Raw genomic sequence first — 16,201 nt, forward strand, 5'->3', positions numbered from 1 at the left:
ACCTATTTTCCCTAATTCTTAAACCTAACCCTAATTCTAACCCTGACCCTAAACCGTAAGGTAAGCTGTGCAACAATGTCTGATGTGATTGGTTGTAGATTGAGAAGCTTGGTTGTGATTGGTTACAGATTGAGAAGGTCTACGCCCAGATCCTGCCCACCTGGAAGAAGCTGTTTGAAAAGAAGCTGTAACCATGACGACAACAGTGGCCGTGTTATAGATTGGAACTCTGTCTACAGTTTAATTCCCTCCAGTTTGGTGTGGATCATGAGGTACAACAAGGAGAATCATAACAGATGACAATTTAAGAGTACATATTGTTTTTTAAATGAAACTCCATATCCAGTGTAGGATGGCTGATACAGGGTCATGCATATTTTTATTTGAGTTTTTACGTTCAGGGTTACATTGTGAACATTATGCAGATTTTTTTTATACAGAAATAAAATACAGTAAAATCATTTCCCATTCCTCTGTGTGTCTCAGAGAGAGAGAGAGAGAGAGAGGGAGCACGAGAGAGAAGGGAAGGGGGGGGGGGGGGGGGGGGTGAGTAAGGGTTTTACTTATTCTGTTTAAGGGATGCACATGGGGTAATTGGCAATACAGATTGAATGGCACCCTCAAAGCGTTACAGAAATGTAACCACTCCTATGGTAGGAACCAGTTAGCTAGTAGTAGGCATAATATTAGTTATTTTATGGCAGAAGTAAAGTTAACACGTTTTACATCCCTGACAGTGTATAACAGTTTACCCTAAACTCAAAGTAGCCTAATCCGAACATATCAAATAAACAGGATGCATCAATTATTGCAAAATGAGAATGGAATGTTGCTGCTCCCAACTGCACAAATACTGTATAAACACATTCTCACTGTTTATATCTGCATATACACTGAGTGTACAACACATTAGGAACACCTTCCTAATATTGAGTTATTTTTTCCCTCAGAATATCATCAGGGTGCGGACTCTACAAGGTGTGGAAAGCATTCCACAGGGATGCTGGCCCATGTTGACTCCAATGCTTCACACAGTTGTGTCAAGTTGGCTGGATGTCCTTTGAGTGGTGGACCATTCTTGATACACACGGGAAAAACTGTTGAGTGTGAAAAACTCAGCAGTGTTGCAGTTCTTGACACACGACCATACTCCGGTCAAAGGCACTTTAATCTTTTGTCTTGTCCATTCACCCTCTGAATGGCTCACATACACAATCCATGTCTCAATTGTATCAAGGCTTAAAAATCCTTCTTTAGCCCTATTCGCACAGGACTAGTATTACTATAGATTGTCAGTTATGTAATTATTACCCCAACATGTCGGTTTTTCCAGTGGACGATTCGGACGGGATTAGTTTTACTAAACTGCCCCGTAATTCATTTTTCCCCCTCATTGACCGTTATGATGGAAGTCTGGAGGCTCTTCTAGGCGTGAAGACATTTCAGATGTTTAGGGATCACCTAATTTCAGTTCAGAGAAAGTCAAAAATAATAATGATCTATTAATAAGAACCATGAACTGGAACCTATGCCGACATTTAATTAACTGACGCATTCGGCAAAGTATCATTTCATTGGCACAATATCGTCCACTTTATCTTTTGAAAGAGAAGTATGGCTCTAGAAAAGTTGATATAGGACAAAACAGATCATTTATCTATAGGCTGCCTGCATAGCACTTTGTTTTAACTATCAATTTGTTCCCATGTTCTTACCCAAACTGGGTGCAGCACCTGTTCAACTCTGTAATATCGTGAGACGTGAGACAGAGATGGTTGATCCCTAGACATTTTTACTGTCTTCACGCCGAGAAGAGCCTCCAGGCTTCCATCATAACGGTCAATGAGGGGGAAAAATGAATTACAGGGGCAGTTTGGTAAAACTAATCCCGTCCGAATCGTCCACTGGAAAAACAGACATGCTGGGGTAATAATGACATAACCGCCCTCCTATAGTAACACTAGTCCCGTGCGAATAGGGCTTAAGTCATGGAAAGAGCAGGGGTCCTTAATATTTTGTACACTCAGCGTATAGTCAGTCGTCCTTTCTCATGAAATGTCTCAAAAGGGACGTTTTGAGACCTCGTGCTAGAGGTGTTGTGGCAGTTGGTGCAGCCTATTTGTGCACTGTGTGTCTCACTTTAGAAGGGTCAAATGTTGCTGTTTGTAATAAGGTGATCATACAGTTTAGAAACAATTTTGAAATATCAGATTATTCCCCAGTGCACTACAAAAGTGCACTTCAAAAGTAGTGCACTAAAGGAATAAGTTGTCCTGGTAACTGATCACAGTTTGGGTGTCATGGCAACCCCAGTGTTGTAGTGAGTGTCTTTCAGCCAGGAGATCAGAATGGTGTTCAGCTCAGACGGCCTGACACAAACACAAACAGACACACACACAATAAACACCCAAGTTATGCCACATACAGTGTTTGCCAATATACACAACTGTTTTAACCAATACACTGTACACACAGTTTATACCACAAAAAGCACCAACTGCCTTAGACACAGCTTTAACATACAGAGCAGAGCAGCAGTGACCCTATAAACCTTTAACCCCTACTTGACCCAGTCTCCCTCAGCAGGGCTTTAGATCAGTGGTCGGGGGTCCAGTTAGTCATTCTGGTGACTAACTGGAGGCTGACTGCAGAGTTCACACAGTCAGCCCTCTATTGATCTGTGCAAGGACACACACACACACACACACACACACACACACACACACACACACACTGGGGCCCACCTTTCCATCTGGGTCCAGTGTCCACACTCCTCGATGTGTCCTCTTGTTAGGTTGGGGATCTGGCACACAGAGATGACACACTCACATATGTCAATTACATGTATACATATGTGTGTATAAATGTGTGTGTGTGTGTGGTCTCACCATGTTTTCCATTCCCTTGGAGAAGACAGGCAGCAAAACAGGATCTTTACCAGCGGTCACCATGAGAGCTGGCATCAAGAGCTACACAAACACACACACACACACACACACACACACACACACACACACACACACACACACACACAGCAGAACAGGATCTTTACCAGCGGTCACCATGAGAGCTGGCATCAAGAGCTACACAAACACACACACACACACACAGCAGAACAGGATCTTTACCAGCGGTCACCATGAGAGCTGGCATCAACAGCAGGAAAGCGCATCATTCATCAACATGTACTGTAACTGTGTAAACATATAACACACACACCTACCTTAGCCCTGGGTCGGGAGCATAGCCATTTCCAGTTGCTCACAACATTACGGTACCAGTTCAACGGCCCTCTGGAAAACACAACACTGTCACTTCCTCCTCCTAGTGTCTGTGTGTGTGTGTGTGTGTGTGTGTGTGTGTGTGTGTGTATACCTGAATCCCTTGTCTTTGAACTGAGTGATGTAGAACTGCAGAGCAGTCTCACTGAGGATAGAACTCCTTGGCATCTCCTCTGGTAGTCCTACAAACAGACCACCTGCACACAACACACACATTGTGAAGATTGATTGACAGCAATGCATTATGTTGCATAAGATTTACAGCACAGTATTGTCAATCCAGTCAGTTGGTTAGTTGAATGCCATAGGTCAACCCTTCAGCCCCAAGCCTCCAATCAGAATGTAAGTTTCACTTCTTGACTCACCTCTGGCACAAACTCCAGCAGTGTTGATCTCAGGAACATTATCCTGGAGAACAACACAATAGAGATGATTCACGAGAGAGAGAGTGTGTGTGTGTGTGTGTGTGGGTCTGCGTGTGTGTGTGTGTGGGTCTGTGTGTGTGTGTGGGTCTGTCTGCGTGTGTGGGTCTGTCTGCGTGTGTGTGTGTGGGTCTGCGTGTGTGTGTGTGTGTGGGTCTGCGTGTGTGCGTGTGTGTGGGTCTGCGTGTGTGTGTGTGTGTGTGTGTGTGGGTCTGCGTGTGTGTGTGTGTGTGTGTGTGGGTCTGCGTGTGTGTGTGTGTGGGTCTGCGTGTGTGTGGGTCTGCGTGTGTGTGTGGGTCTGCGTGTGTGTGTGTGTGGGTCTGCGTGTGTGTGTGTGTGTGTGGGTCTGCGTGTGTGTGTGTGTGTGGGTCTGCGTGTGTGTGTGTGTGGGTCTGCGTGTGTGTGTGTGTGGGTCTGCGTGGGTCTGCGTGTGTGTGTGTGTGGGTCTGCGTGTGTGTGTGTGGGTCTGCGTGTGTGTATGTGTGGGTCTGCGTGTGTGTGGGTCTGCGTGTGTGTGTGTGGGTCTGCGTGTGTGTGTGTGGGTCTGCGTGTGTGTGTGTGTGGGTCTGCGTGTGTGTATGTGTGCGTGTGTGTGTGTGGGTCTGCGTGTGTGTATGTGTGGGTCTGCGTGTGTGGGTCTGCGTGTGTATGGGTCTGCGTGTGTGTGTGTGGGTCTGCGTGTGTGGGTCTGCGTGTGTGTGTGTGGGTCTGCGTGTGTGTATGTGTGGGTCTGCGTGTGTGTGTATGTGTGGGTCTGCGTGTGTGTATGTGTGGGTCTGCGTGCGTGTATGTGTGGGTCTGCGTGCGTGTGGGTGGGTCTGCGTGCGTGTGGGTGTCACCTTCTCTCCACTGCCAGAGAAGAAGATCTTGAAGGTCCTTGCCAGGTCTTTCTCCAACTCAGCCTCTGCTACACCCTGTAGATGAGTTACATAAGGAAAGGTCTCTGCTAGCTACACCCTGTAGATTAGTTACATAAGGAAAGGTCTCTGCTAGCTACACCCTGTAGATGAGTTACATAAGGAAAGGTCTCTGCTAGCTACACCCTGTAGATTAGTTACATAAGGAAAGGTCTCTGCTAGCTACACCCTGTAGATGAGTTACATAAGGAAAGGTCTCTGCTAGCTACACCCTGTAGATGAGTTACATAAGGAAAGGTCTCTGCTAGCTACACCCTGTAGATTAGTTACATAAGGAAAGGTCTCTGCTAGCTACACCCTGTAGATTAGTTACATAAGGAAAGGTCTCTGCTAGCTACACCCTGTAGATTAGTTACATAAGGAAAGGTCTCTGCTAGCTACACCCTGTAGATGAGTTACATAAGGAAAGGTCTCTGCTAGCTACACCCTGTAGATGAGTTACATAAGGAAAGGTCTCTGCTAGCTACATCGTGTAGATTAGTTACATAAGGAAAGGTCTCTGCTAGCTACACCCTGTAGATTAGTTACATAAAGAAAGGTCTCTGCTAGCTACACCCTGTAGATTAGTTACATAAGGAAAGGTCTCTGCTAGCTACATCTTGTAGATTAGTTACATAAGGAAAGGTCTCTGCTAGCTACACCCTGTAGATTAGTTACATAAAGAAAGGTCTCTGCTAGCTACACCCTGTAGATGAGTTACATAAGGAAAGGTCTCTGCTAGCTACATCTTGTAGATGAGTTACATAAGGAAAGGTCTCTGCTAGCTACATCTTTTAGATTAGTTACATAAGGAAAGGTCTCTGCTAGCTACACCCTGTAGATGAGTTACATAAGGAAAGGTCTCTGCTAGCTACACCCTGTAGATTAGTTACATAAGGAAAGGTCATTCTATTTTGTGAATTGAAATAATGAGAAATAAAGTTGATTTTGGTTGCAATATGGCCTCGACTATACACCACTGGTTATTGTACTAAGATTTATGAAGTCAAGAAGCTACTAGCTAGTAGAAACTCTACATTGACCAGGTTCACAATGTAAATAAAAGCAGCTTGTGTAATTAGAGGATCATTTAGTACAACCACTAGCAACAATTTAATGAGTACTTGCGAAAAACTGGACCAAAGCCCAACCAGCTTTCACAATCTCACGTCAGAATGAGACGTTCATCCATGTTTCTCAAACGTCAAATTTCGAAGTTGTTCAAACATCACATTTTAGAGTGTTTAAGGTTGAGTTTAGACATTAACTCCAAATGGTTAAGGTTTGGGATAGGCTTAAAAACAACTTTCTATCGAACTTCCAACCTTTGGAATCAGTCAGATGCTTACGCCCATCCACCATCTCCATCCACAACACCCTAGCAAAACCCAAACCTTCTTGAAGGTAACAGCGCTCACTGTTGGTTGCCCCTAGTGGCCGGTTTCCACATCATCTCCGACGTCCACAGACATGGATGGACGTCGAATACTGACTTCTATAAACGGGTGACCTGGCTACCAAAGCTATTGTACTGATGCATAATGGATGAATATGGTGCAGTACAGTAGGGGGGAATAGAATAAAGATGATCTCCTCTGCTCTCCCCCTCTGCTCTCCTCTGCTCTCTAAACAGGCTTTGTGTAGCAGGTAGAACGTCACATTGACACGACACTGATGGCAACGCAATGCATATAGTGTTCCATAAGGGAAGACTCTTCTACATCCTGGAGATTAGTTACATAAGGAAAGTTTGCATTTCATTTCTAATGGGAAACAACAATACCCTTGGAAAAGTGGAGACGTCGCACAACATCAAAAAAGTAAACATTGATGGAAACACATTGCCACTTTGGAGACACTGTCGTGCTAGCTAGCAAGAAGATTTACAGTGGCTAATTAACGGTAAATAAGTGAATTGTCTTGCCTCGTAGTTAGCCAAGATGCTAAGCTAGCCTGCATAAAAATAAAAAAAAGCTAGTTAGCAATTGCTTCTACGCTATTTTGCTAGCTACTGTAGCGCTGCCGTGTCAATAATAACCTGTCTCCAAAAATGACGCGGTGTCTCCAGTTGTGTTTACGTTTGACTATTGTGACACACATCCATGCCTATTAACTTTCTATGCATATTGCAAACATGACTGCAGCTAACTACAAGGGACAGTCTAAGTCATTGATTCTTTGTGTCAATCAACAAAAAAAGACTAATCAAAAACTTGAGTGGTGTATACCCCTAGTGACGTACAGACGACGACTTAGGGTCAAACCCAGCTGGTCACACTAACAGGGATCTAACACCGGCAGAGGGGCGTGGGCGCACACACACACACACACACACACGCACGCACGCACACACACACTTACAGGGTCCTGGAAGTAGAGCTGGTAGTCAAATATGGGCACAGTCTTCATGAACTCCATTGGATCCTTGGAAGGGTCCACAGGGAACAGAGGGGTGTTCAGAGAAGCTACCGCTCTGCACACACACACACACACACACACACACACACCAGGTATTGGTTTAATTCTTTACTTTACTGTCTCAGGGAGTGTGTGTGTGTGTGTGTGTGTGTGTGTGTGTGCATACGTGTGTGTACAAGGTTAGCTGTACAAGACTGTGTGTGTGTGTTAAGGTACCACACACCTAACGTGCGTAGATCTATTTATCTATCTACACACGTGCGTGCTCTTGCGTGGAGTCAGATTGTTTTGGGAGCAACGTGCACCTTTTGTAACATGATACCCTTGCCGGTCCATGTGTTCCTAAACCCCCCAATAGCAACATACACAAGGGGGCGATAGCAGAGATTTTCTTGTTGTCTTCCCATTTGTGGTAAAAGCAACTACAAGGAGCCGCCCATTTTGTGACGTAAAACGACGTTCACATACTCCGTTGCGCTGCATTTGCGTAAGGTGTGTCTACCTGACTCTCTCTGGATGACATCGGGCCATGTTCCAGACCACAGCTCCACCCCAATCATGACCAACCAGAGTCACCTGGGGAATACCCTGAGAGAGAGCGACAGAAAGAAAGAAAGGAGGGGGGGGGGGGGTTTAAAGGAAGCGTTGAACTCTTCCTGTAGCATCACACCGCCTATGTGGCGACTAATACTTCACTCTCATAGATTAACATACAGGGCTGATTAATACTTCACCCACATAGATTAACATACAGGGCTGATTAATACTTCACCCACATAGATTAACATACAGGGCTGATTAATACTTCACCCACATAGATTAACATACAGGGCTGATTAATACTTCACCCACATAGATTAACATACAGGGCTGATTAATACTTCACCCACATAGATTAACATACAGGGCTGATTAATACTTCACCCTCATAGATTAACATACAGGGCTGATTAATGCTTCACCCTCATAGATTAACATACAGGGCTGATTAATGCTTCACCCTCATAGATTAACATACAGGGCTGATTAATGCTTCGCCCTCATAGATTAACATACAGGGCTGATTATTGGGAGTGGACCCACCATTTTATCCATGAACGTCACAAGATCCTACAACAGAGACAAGAACACACAGAAAACCATTAAAATCACGTCAAGGACAGACAGAGGATGTTTTGTTTGTATGTCCCTTACCTGGCAGATCTGTTCCTGCGAGTACTCCTCTATGTCTTGAGAGAGAAAGTGTGGCAGAGGAAGAGAGTGTGTTATTGAACTTGAATAAATAAATCTTGTCTGTAATAATGATGGTGTTCCTATTGTGTTTTATTGACAGTCCCCCAACAGCAGGGAGATGGGGAAACCAGGCTTAAAATTGTTCAACTAACAGCAGGGAGATGGGGAAACCAGGCTCAAAACTGTTCAACTAACAGCAGGGAGATGGGGAAACCAGGCTTAAAACTGTTCAACTAACAGCAGGGAGATGGGGAAACCAGGCTTAAAACGGTTCAACTAACAGCAGGGAGATGGGGAAACCAGGCTTAAAACTGTTCAACTAACAGCAGGGAGATGGGGAAACCAGGCTTAAAACGGTTCAACTAACAGCAGGGAGATGGGGAAACCAGGCTTAAAACTGTTCAACTAAGAGCAGGGAGATGGGGAAACCAGGCTTAAAACTGTTCAACTAACAGCAGGGAGATGGGGAAACCAGGCTTAAAACTGTTCAACTAAGAGCAGGGAGATGGGGAAACCAGCCTTAAAACGGTTCAACTAAGAGCAGGGAGATGGGGAAACCAGCCTTAAAACTGTTCAACTAAGAGCAGGGAGATGGGGGAAACCAGGCTTAAATCTAAACTTAAAACTGTAAAACCATGTAAAGAGACAGTGTCAGTAAACCATGTACGTGTCTACAGTCACAACTGTATTTCTCTAACGTGTACGTGTCTACAGTTATATTTTATATATTTTTTGTTTCAACCCTTACCTTAACCCTTACCTTAACCCTTACCTTAACCCTTACCTTAACCCTTACCTTAACCCTTACCTTAACCCTTAGGAATGAATGCCTAAACTTATCAGTCGAAATGTGCACACACACACTAACCTTGTGGAGCTGTAGACTCTCCATAGCCCTTCATGTCCAGAGATAACACTCTAAACCCTGCATCAGCTAGAGCTGGGATCTGAGAGAGCGATAGAGAGAGATAGAGAGAGATAGAGAGCGATAGAGAGCGATAGAGAGAGATAAGAGAGCGATAGAGAGAGATAAGAGAGCGATAGAGAGAGATAGAGAGAGAGAGAGAGAGATAGAGAGAGATAAGAGAGAGATAGAGAGAGATAAGAGAGCGATAGAGAGAGATAGAGAGATATAGAGAGAGAGAGATAGAGAGAGAGATAGAGAGAGAGATAGAGAGATAAGAGAGCGATAGAGAGCGATAGAGAGAGATAGAGAGAGATAAGAGAGCGATAGAGAGAGATAGAGAGATAGAGATAGAGAGAGAGATAGAGAGAGATAGAGAGAGATAAGAGAGCGATAGAGAGAGATAGAGAGAGATAGAGAGAGATAGAGATAGAGATAGAGAGAGATAGAGAGAGATAAGAGAGCGATAGAGAGAGATAAGAGAGCGATAGAGAGAGATAAGAGAGCGATAGAGAGAGATAGAGAGAGATAAGAGAGAGAGAGAGAGAGAGAGAGATAGAGAGCGATAGAGAGCGATAGAGAGCGATAGAGAGAGATAGAGAGAGAGATAGATAGAGAGCGATAGAGAGAGATAGAGAGAGATAGAGAGAGATAGAGAGAGATAGAGAGAGATAAGAGAGCGATAGAGAGAGAGAGATAGAGAGAGATAGAGAGAGATAGAGAGAGATAGAGAGAGATAGAGAGAGCGAGAGAGAGAGATAGAGAGAGATACAGAGCGATACAGAGTGAGGTGTGTGTGAGTGAGTGAGTAGTCGTGTGTGTGTGTGTGTGTGTGTGTGTGTGTGTGTTTACCTGGTATCTCCATGAGTACCAGCTCTCAGGGAAGCCATGACACAGCATGACTGGAGGCCCCGCCCCCATCTCCACATAGTGCAGCTTTACACCGGGCTAGAGAGAGAGACATACAGGGGGGGGGGGGGGTGAGTGAGTTCTTCATTAAAGTAATACCATTGTGTAATCATGTACACTCTTTCTGCTACATACAGCATTGTGTGTGTTGTTACCTTGATGGTGATATATCCATGAGAGACTTCCTCTGGGTTGCAAGAGGCTGGGTAGATTTCCCCTGTTACCACCTAGAACACACATACACACACACACACACACACACACACTTCTCCTCCATAACAAAACCAACATTGAATAGTAGGCTACTTGATTGATTCCCTGAGGAAATTTAAATTATAGACATAAAGGGAGATATTATCTATCTGCTACCCTCAGAACAGAGTTTCCTGAAATCACCATAACATTTTAAATACAAGACTTTAATTTAAAAAGGGGTTTGGAATAATGCGGCTGGCTAATGTACCAGGGAAGTCGGAGACAACACGTTTACTTTAAATCTGAAAAATAACCATCACATTCTCACAGACATTGTTACTGACAAGGAAAGTTACAGCATATCATTGTGTGTGTGTGTGTGTGTGTGTGTGTGTGTGTGTGTGTGTGTGTGTGTGTGTGTGTGTGTGTATGTGTGTTACCTGTACTCCAGTGAAAGTCTCTACTTGTTTCAGAGCTTCAGGCAGGTCCTTCACCAGAACAGCTGTCATCCCTACTGCCTCTGCTGCTCCCACCCCCTCCTCATCATCAGCCAACCACAGAGCCTGAAATACAGACTGACAGGTCAGCTGTCCACTCACAACACCTGGAACACAGTGGTCTAGGGGAAGGTTTGAAGAAGGAGAGGAAAGACCAGGACCGGCTCAAGGCATAAGCGACATTAGGGCCCAGGCTGTTTCAGTATTGAGCGTTAGAATAGTAGAATACACGAGTTGCAAGTTCGAAATTTGGTTGTGCGTCAGCTATTTTTTATCTTGTTGTGTCAGTCACTGACAGTCACTCAATTAGCCATGTCAGCTAACAATTTTTAGATTGGCAAGTTAGCCAACTTAGTAGTAATCATGGCCAAATACCGACCGGGCACGCAGAGCATGTGCCCAGGGGCCCCGACCTCCAGGGGACCCCCATTGATTGTGTTAGTCACCCTCACTCAGATATCATTAACATGGCACAAGGGTGGCTTTATGTGCTAGTAGGAAATGGGAAACTGGGAATTCATAGGTCCGACATGATTGTGTTCACGTGCTTTTGAAGTCGGAACAATTCTTCAACCAATTCGATTTTAGCTAGCTTGATAAGCTGGCTACTGTTGCTAATAATAAAGTTTGCTAGCTTGCTGTCAATAACTCCCGACAGCACGTGAACGCGGCATCGGTCATGGCAAAATGTGTAGAATTGTAGGAAATTATCTTGAAAAATGTATCTCTACTCCATGGCAAAATGAGTAGAATTGCATGAAATGTGTTATAAAGAGAGAAGGAAGTATGAGAACTATCACCATTGTCTGACCACACTACTGAAAATGGCCCTGCCTCCATGAACCTGCCTCTGACTGGGCTTGAACCAGGGTCCACTACCTCGCCAACACACGTGGTCCTCTGTAGCTCAGCTGGTAGAGCATGGCGCTTGTAACGCCAGGGTAGTGGGTTCGATCCCCGGGACCACCCATACGTAAAAATGTATGCACACATGACTGTAAGTCGCTTTGGATAAAAGCGTCTGCTAAATGACATATTATTATTATTATTATTATTATTATTATTATTATTATTATGTGACCACCCGCTTGACAACGTACAAACCAGTTAAGTTATAGAAAAGGATCCAATTCGATAGCACTATTGGCAACATTTCAAGTTAGCTGTGGAGTGAGCTTACAGCACATTCTTAACTCTGTTACACATAACTGCCTGTTGTTAAATGACACAATAGCTGAGAGCAACTCTACACAGGGAGGTCAGATAAGGATTTCTAGTGCCATGTGCAAACGTTGTAAACTGAGATGTATAAAGGCAGGTGTGTGTCTGGTTTTAGGAATGTGCATGTAAGGAATTTAATGACTTTTTCCATGGGAGGTGGAAGCAGTGACTTCAAGACATTGATATCAGGAGCCGTTGCAAATATGATCAAAATGTTATTGATTACATTTAATTTTGACTTTTAATAAAGTTATCATATGTGCTGAGCTCAGCCTTTACAGACAGATAGGTCACCACTACCTGTTCTGGGGGCACTACCGCTGGGCCTTGGTGTGTCTGTGTACCTGTTCTGGGGGCACTCCCGCTGGGCCTTGGTGTGTCTGTGTACCTGTTCTGGAGGCACTCCCAGCTGTGTGAGAGCGGAGGTGAACAGGTCGGTTTCTGGGACCCTGAGGCCTGTACGACAGGACTGTAGCACCACATCAAAATGGCCGCCCAGCAGAGACAGGAGCCGGCCAGAGCTATCTCCACACCCACTGTCATCCACCCACTGGTTGGCCAACACACCTGTCAATAACCCTGACAGACAACACAAAGAAACGGGACTTGGCATGTGACCTTAGACTGTACAATGTGAACTCTGTGTCAGGTGTGTGTGTATATGTGTGTTACCTTGTCTGCGGAGCGTAGCTACGGTCTGCAGAATATGTTTGTTGACGGTGGTCGAGTCTCTGAATTCCTCCAACAGGCTCTTAACAGAGAACCCAGCAGGAAGACTGACCTTCTGGTCGGACGCTGCACTCACACACTCTGCATCAAGCTCTGGGATCATCTACACCGTAGTAGACACACACACACACACACAATGACTTGTCGTCACTTGTCACGTAAGGTGATGCAAGAATTTCCATGGAAGGCAAGTTTCAATTGAAGGCACATGTCAATAGAAGGCACATGTCAATAGAAGGCACATGTCAATAGAAGGCACATTCCAATGGGTCATAATATACATAGACTATACTATTTCTGCTGTGTCATGTATGGAGGGTGTGACGCAATTGTGGAGCCTCCAGAGTCATGCAGAGGCCAAATTGAGCTCCGTACCGCATCACCGTGCGCCTTAATTTTTGTAACAATGTGGAGGGCTCCTTATAGCTCCACACTGACATGATTGGTTGATGGTAGGTGAGGGGGCGGGAGGTCCTGTATGAACACGAACTGACTTCCTTGACAACTTCCTTGACAACAGCTCTGCTCAACAGCTCTGCGCAGCTCAGCGAAGCGTTAAGAAGTATGAATCCCCTGACTTCTGCAGAGGCTGTATAACCGTAAACGCTGCAAGGCCCAACGCAGATGTCGGATTGACCATGCAGCGCCTTTCACTCACCTGAGAGAGTGTGAGTTTGCCCCGCTCTGCGCGTTGCATGGCGCTGTGCTTGTCAGTCACCACCTTCTCCAGAAAACCACTAAAAAAACAGAACCATAAATTTACACATGTTGCACCACACTACTCTATTGCGGCTTTGACTTTATCAGTTGTTAGTTTAATTATTACATTTTACAATCGAGGTATAGACGCGTACAACACCTCATACCACACACACACAATAAGTCTGTCTGTCTGTGAGTTTAGCGCCATTTCGGATGGATTTATTTAAAAAATACTCCATATTCCCTTCCATTCAGTCCACGTAAAAATGTTGTCCCATGCTTTTTCGCTTTCAGAATGATTTGGGACAAGTAAAATGGGCTGCAATACAAGGCTATGCGGGATGTAGAATAGTAGGGGGTAACTAGCCCCCTGGGGTAACTGCCCCCCCCCCCTCCCCTCTGTAATTCACATTCAGATCGTCGGAGGTAAAATACATAAAAATATATAACGTAACTTAATTTCAGTTGTAAATGTTTCCAATAGTGACTGATAGCTTTACAGTTAATGCAGCTTTATAGCCTTTTAGCTATTTTACACAGCAGTCATATAGCTAGCTTTCAATTAGCATCTCTCCCCCTGTTTCCAGTCACAGGTGGGGACTGGATTAGGTGTGAGCAGTTCAGGAGGTGGACTCCAGTTTGACTGGGGATAGCTTTATTTGTGATCTACAGGTACAAATTAGAATCGTGCAATAGCAGAGCATAAGAGAGTTGCCACATCAATGTTACACTGAGTTAATTAGTTATTGTTATTAAATGTTATATTCCAATGTTATTTAATGTTATTTATATTCCAATATTATATTCCAATGAATTTTGTTTTTATGAATTAAAAAACAACTGTTGAAAACCTTTTGCTCCTGAATGTAATTTTAAAGACTGCTGGGATTTAAAATCTTGCATTATTCAAATCATATTTAGTGCAATTATACATAATGGATTGTTTGGAAAAGGAACAACAAACAAAAAACATTCATGTGCAGATGAGTCAAAAAGAAGGACTTTACATCAAATCTCCTCATAGTGCAGATATTAATGGTGACGTGCAACACCATCCCCCCCCCCCCCCCCCCCCCCCATATTTTATTTAAATCATTAAAATAAGACAAATAGACTTAGCTTTTAAGTAGTACTTAGTAAAGAATTTAAAAAATAAAACTGATTAAATGGATTTTAACACACTAGTGTGAAACCCTATGCCATAATCTTCTACCGGGGTAACTGGCCCGCCCCTTTTCTAAAAACAACATTTCATGAAATAACTAAAAAAGTGTAAACTGTAGCCATTTCCCTTTATAGTTTATTCGCCTAAGCATGACCTTCATCCACATACCACATTTTTTCCAAATGTTGCTTTTTTGTGTCAGCGATTAGACATTGTTTTTAGGGGGGAGGGGCTAGTTACCCCCTATACCTCCTAGCACCCTACCCACTGGGCAAAAACGGGTTGAATCAACAAGTCATAAAAATAAATAACAATAATAATAATAATAATAATAATGTGATGACGTTGAATCAACGTGGAAAACTGATTGGATTTCCAAAAAGTAATCAATATTAGAGTTGTCTTTTCTTCACCCATCTTTTAACCTAAATCCAATGACATGGTGAAATGTTTTGTTGATTTCACGTTGAATTCACGTTAGTTGACAACTCACCCAAATTTGGGAAACCCTGGACTAGACTATGGTCAAACTGTAATTTCAGTAACAAAATCACCGTGTTGTTGTTGTGTTGCGTAGCCAAATGTTTATTATTCCGAACATACGCAGAACTAACTACTATTTCAGTGTCCATCAACATGCGCTGAACAATGCATGGACAAATATTGATTCCTACCGGGGAAGTTTGTGGGTTTCTTCGAATTTGAGTAAAACTTCTGCGGGTCTGGGAGAAACAACGACCCCCCACAGGTTGAACAAAACCGCCTTCTTGTTCGCCATTTCATCGATTTCTCTGTCCGGGCGAATCTCTACCGAGCACAGGGGAGTAGAGTGACAAAGTTCAATTCTGACCTACTAAAACAATTTATGTAGCATAAAGTGGGCTATCCTATCGCTACACAACTCCTCCCCTAAATGAATGGATGCGTTCCAGGTCGTCTTTATTGTAGCCGCCCCGCTGCGCACATGATAAACTGCTACTGTAACGGTGTAAATGAATTGTGTTCAATTCCTGCATAAAATGGGTAATACATGTGGTAGAAATATTAGTTCAATAATATCTCTCAGAAACCGGAGCTTGTGAATTCAGTATAGACTTTATTACAAAGTAACAAGCCAAGCTGGTTCATGGAGCAACTGTCTATGCTGACTTGGAGCTCTCCTTTTATACAGTTTCATACTTACATAACATACATAGTAATGCTTACATACATAGTCACTACTCTTTATGTAAATGTTTAACGTCTTTTAGTGCCACGCCACTATTTGCTTCCAAAGTCAAAGCGTTATCTCTCTAGGCGCGGTATCCACTCCCCTTTGCCTCTTATCACATTATATTGGTGGCGTGACCAGGACACTTTCCCCAAAAATAATATACATACATAAGTTAAAGGATAATTACATAATGTGTTGACTATAGTTACTATCCAGGCATGCATCTGGATTAGAAAGTGTCAATCATGCTTATTCTGTTTTGCCCTTATCATTTCATATTGACTGTGTACCGGTACCTCCTGTATATAGCCTCGCTACTGTTATTTTACTTATTTTACTATTTGTTATTTGAATTGTTTTGTTATCCATTTTTTACTGACCACGTATTTTTCTTAAAACTGCATTGTTGGTTAAGG

The 16,201-nt window shown here is 43.6% G+C and overlaps 1 protein-coding gene across 1 annotated transcript; it reads right to left on the reverse strand.

Annotated features, from left to right (window-relative positions):
• Positions 1–348: 348 nt before the first annotated feature.
• On the reverse strand, positions 349–15,427 carry LOC311102453 (bifunctional epoxide hydrolase 2-like). Its single transcript, XM_084143806.1, has 19 exons — positions 15,247–15,427; positions 13,364–13,442; positions 12,649–12,808; positions 12,365–12,555; positions 10,699–10,821; positions 10,219–10,290; positions 10,007–10,102; positions 9,119–9,197; positions 8,212–8,246; positions 8,101–8,127; positions 7,520–7,605; positions 6,961–7,072; positions 4,543–4,617; positions 3,647–3,689; positions 3,376–3,478; positions 3,224–3,293; positions 2,889–2,969; positions 2,745–2,803; positions 349–2,369 (listed from the first exon to the last, which is right to left on the reverse strand). The coding sequence occupies exons 1-19, from the start codon at positions 15,348–15,350 to the stop codon at positions 2,285–2,287; spliced, it is 1,680 nt and encodes a 559-aa protein (XP_083999932.1). The 5' UTR covers positions 15,351–15,427; the 3' UTR covers positions 349–2,284.
• Between the last annotated feature and the right edge of the window lie 774 nt (positions 15,428–16,201).

Source organism: Coregonus lavaretus, assembly GCF_964263955.1.
Source record: "Coregonus lavaretus genome assembly, chromosome: 27".
Taxonomy (NCBI): Eukaryota; Metazoa; Chordata; class Actinopteri; order Salmoniformes; family Salmonidae; genus Coregonus; species Coregonus lavaretus.

What these genes read in the sequence shown, in the direction of transcription:
- LOC311102453 (XM_084143806.1), bottom strand. Translation starts at nt 15,350, where the DNA reads ATGGCGAACAAGAAGGCGGTTTTGTTCAACCTGTGGGGGGTCGTTGTT. An exon ending in AGCTACGCTCCGCAGACAAG is followed by an intron (nt 12,556 to 12,648) that starts GTAACACACATA and finishes GTTGTCTGTCAG; the next exon opens with GGTTATTGACAGGTGTGTTG. An exon ending in TTCAAAGACAAGGGATTCAG is followed by an intron (nt 3,294 to 3,375) that starts GTATACACACAC and finishes TGTGTTTTCCAG; the next exon opens with AGGGCCGTTGAACTGGTACC.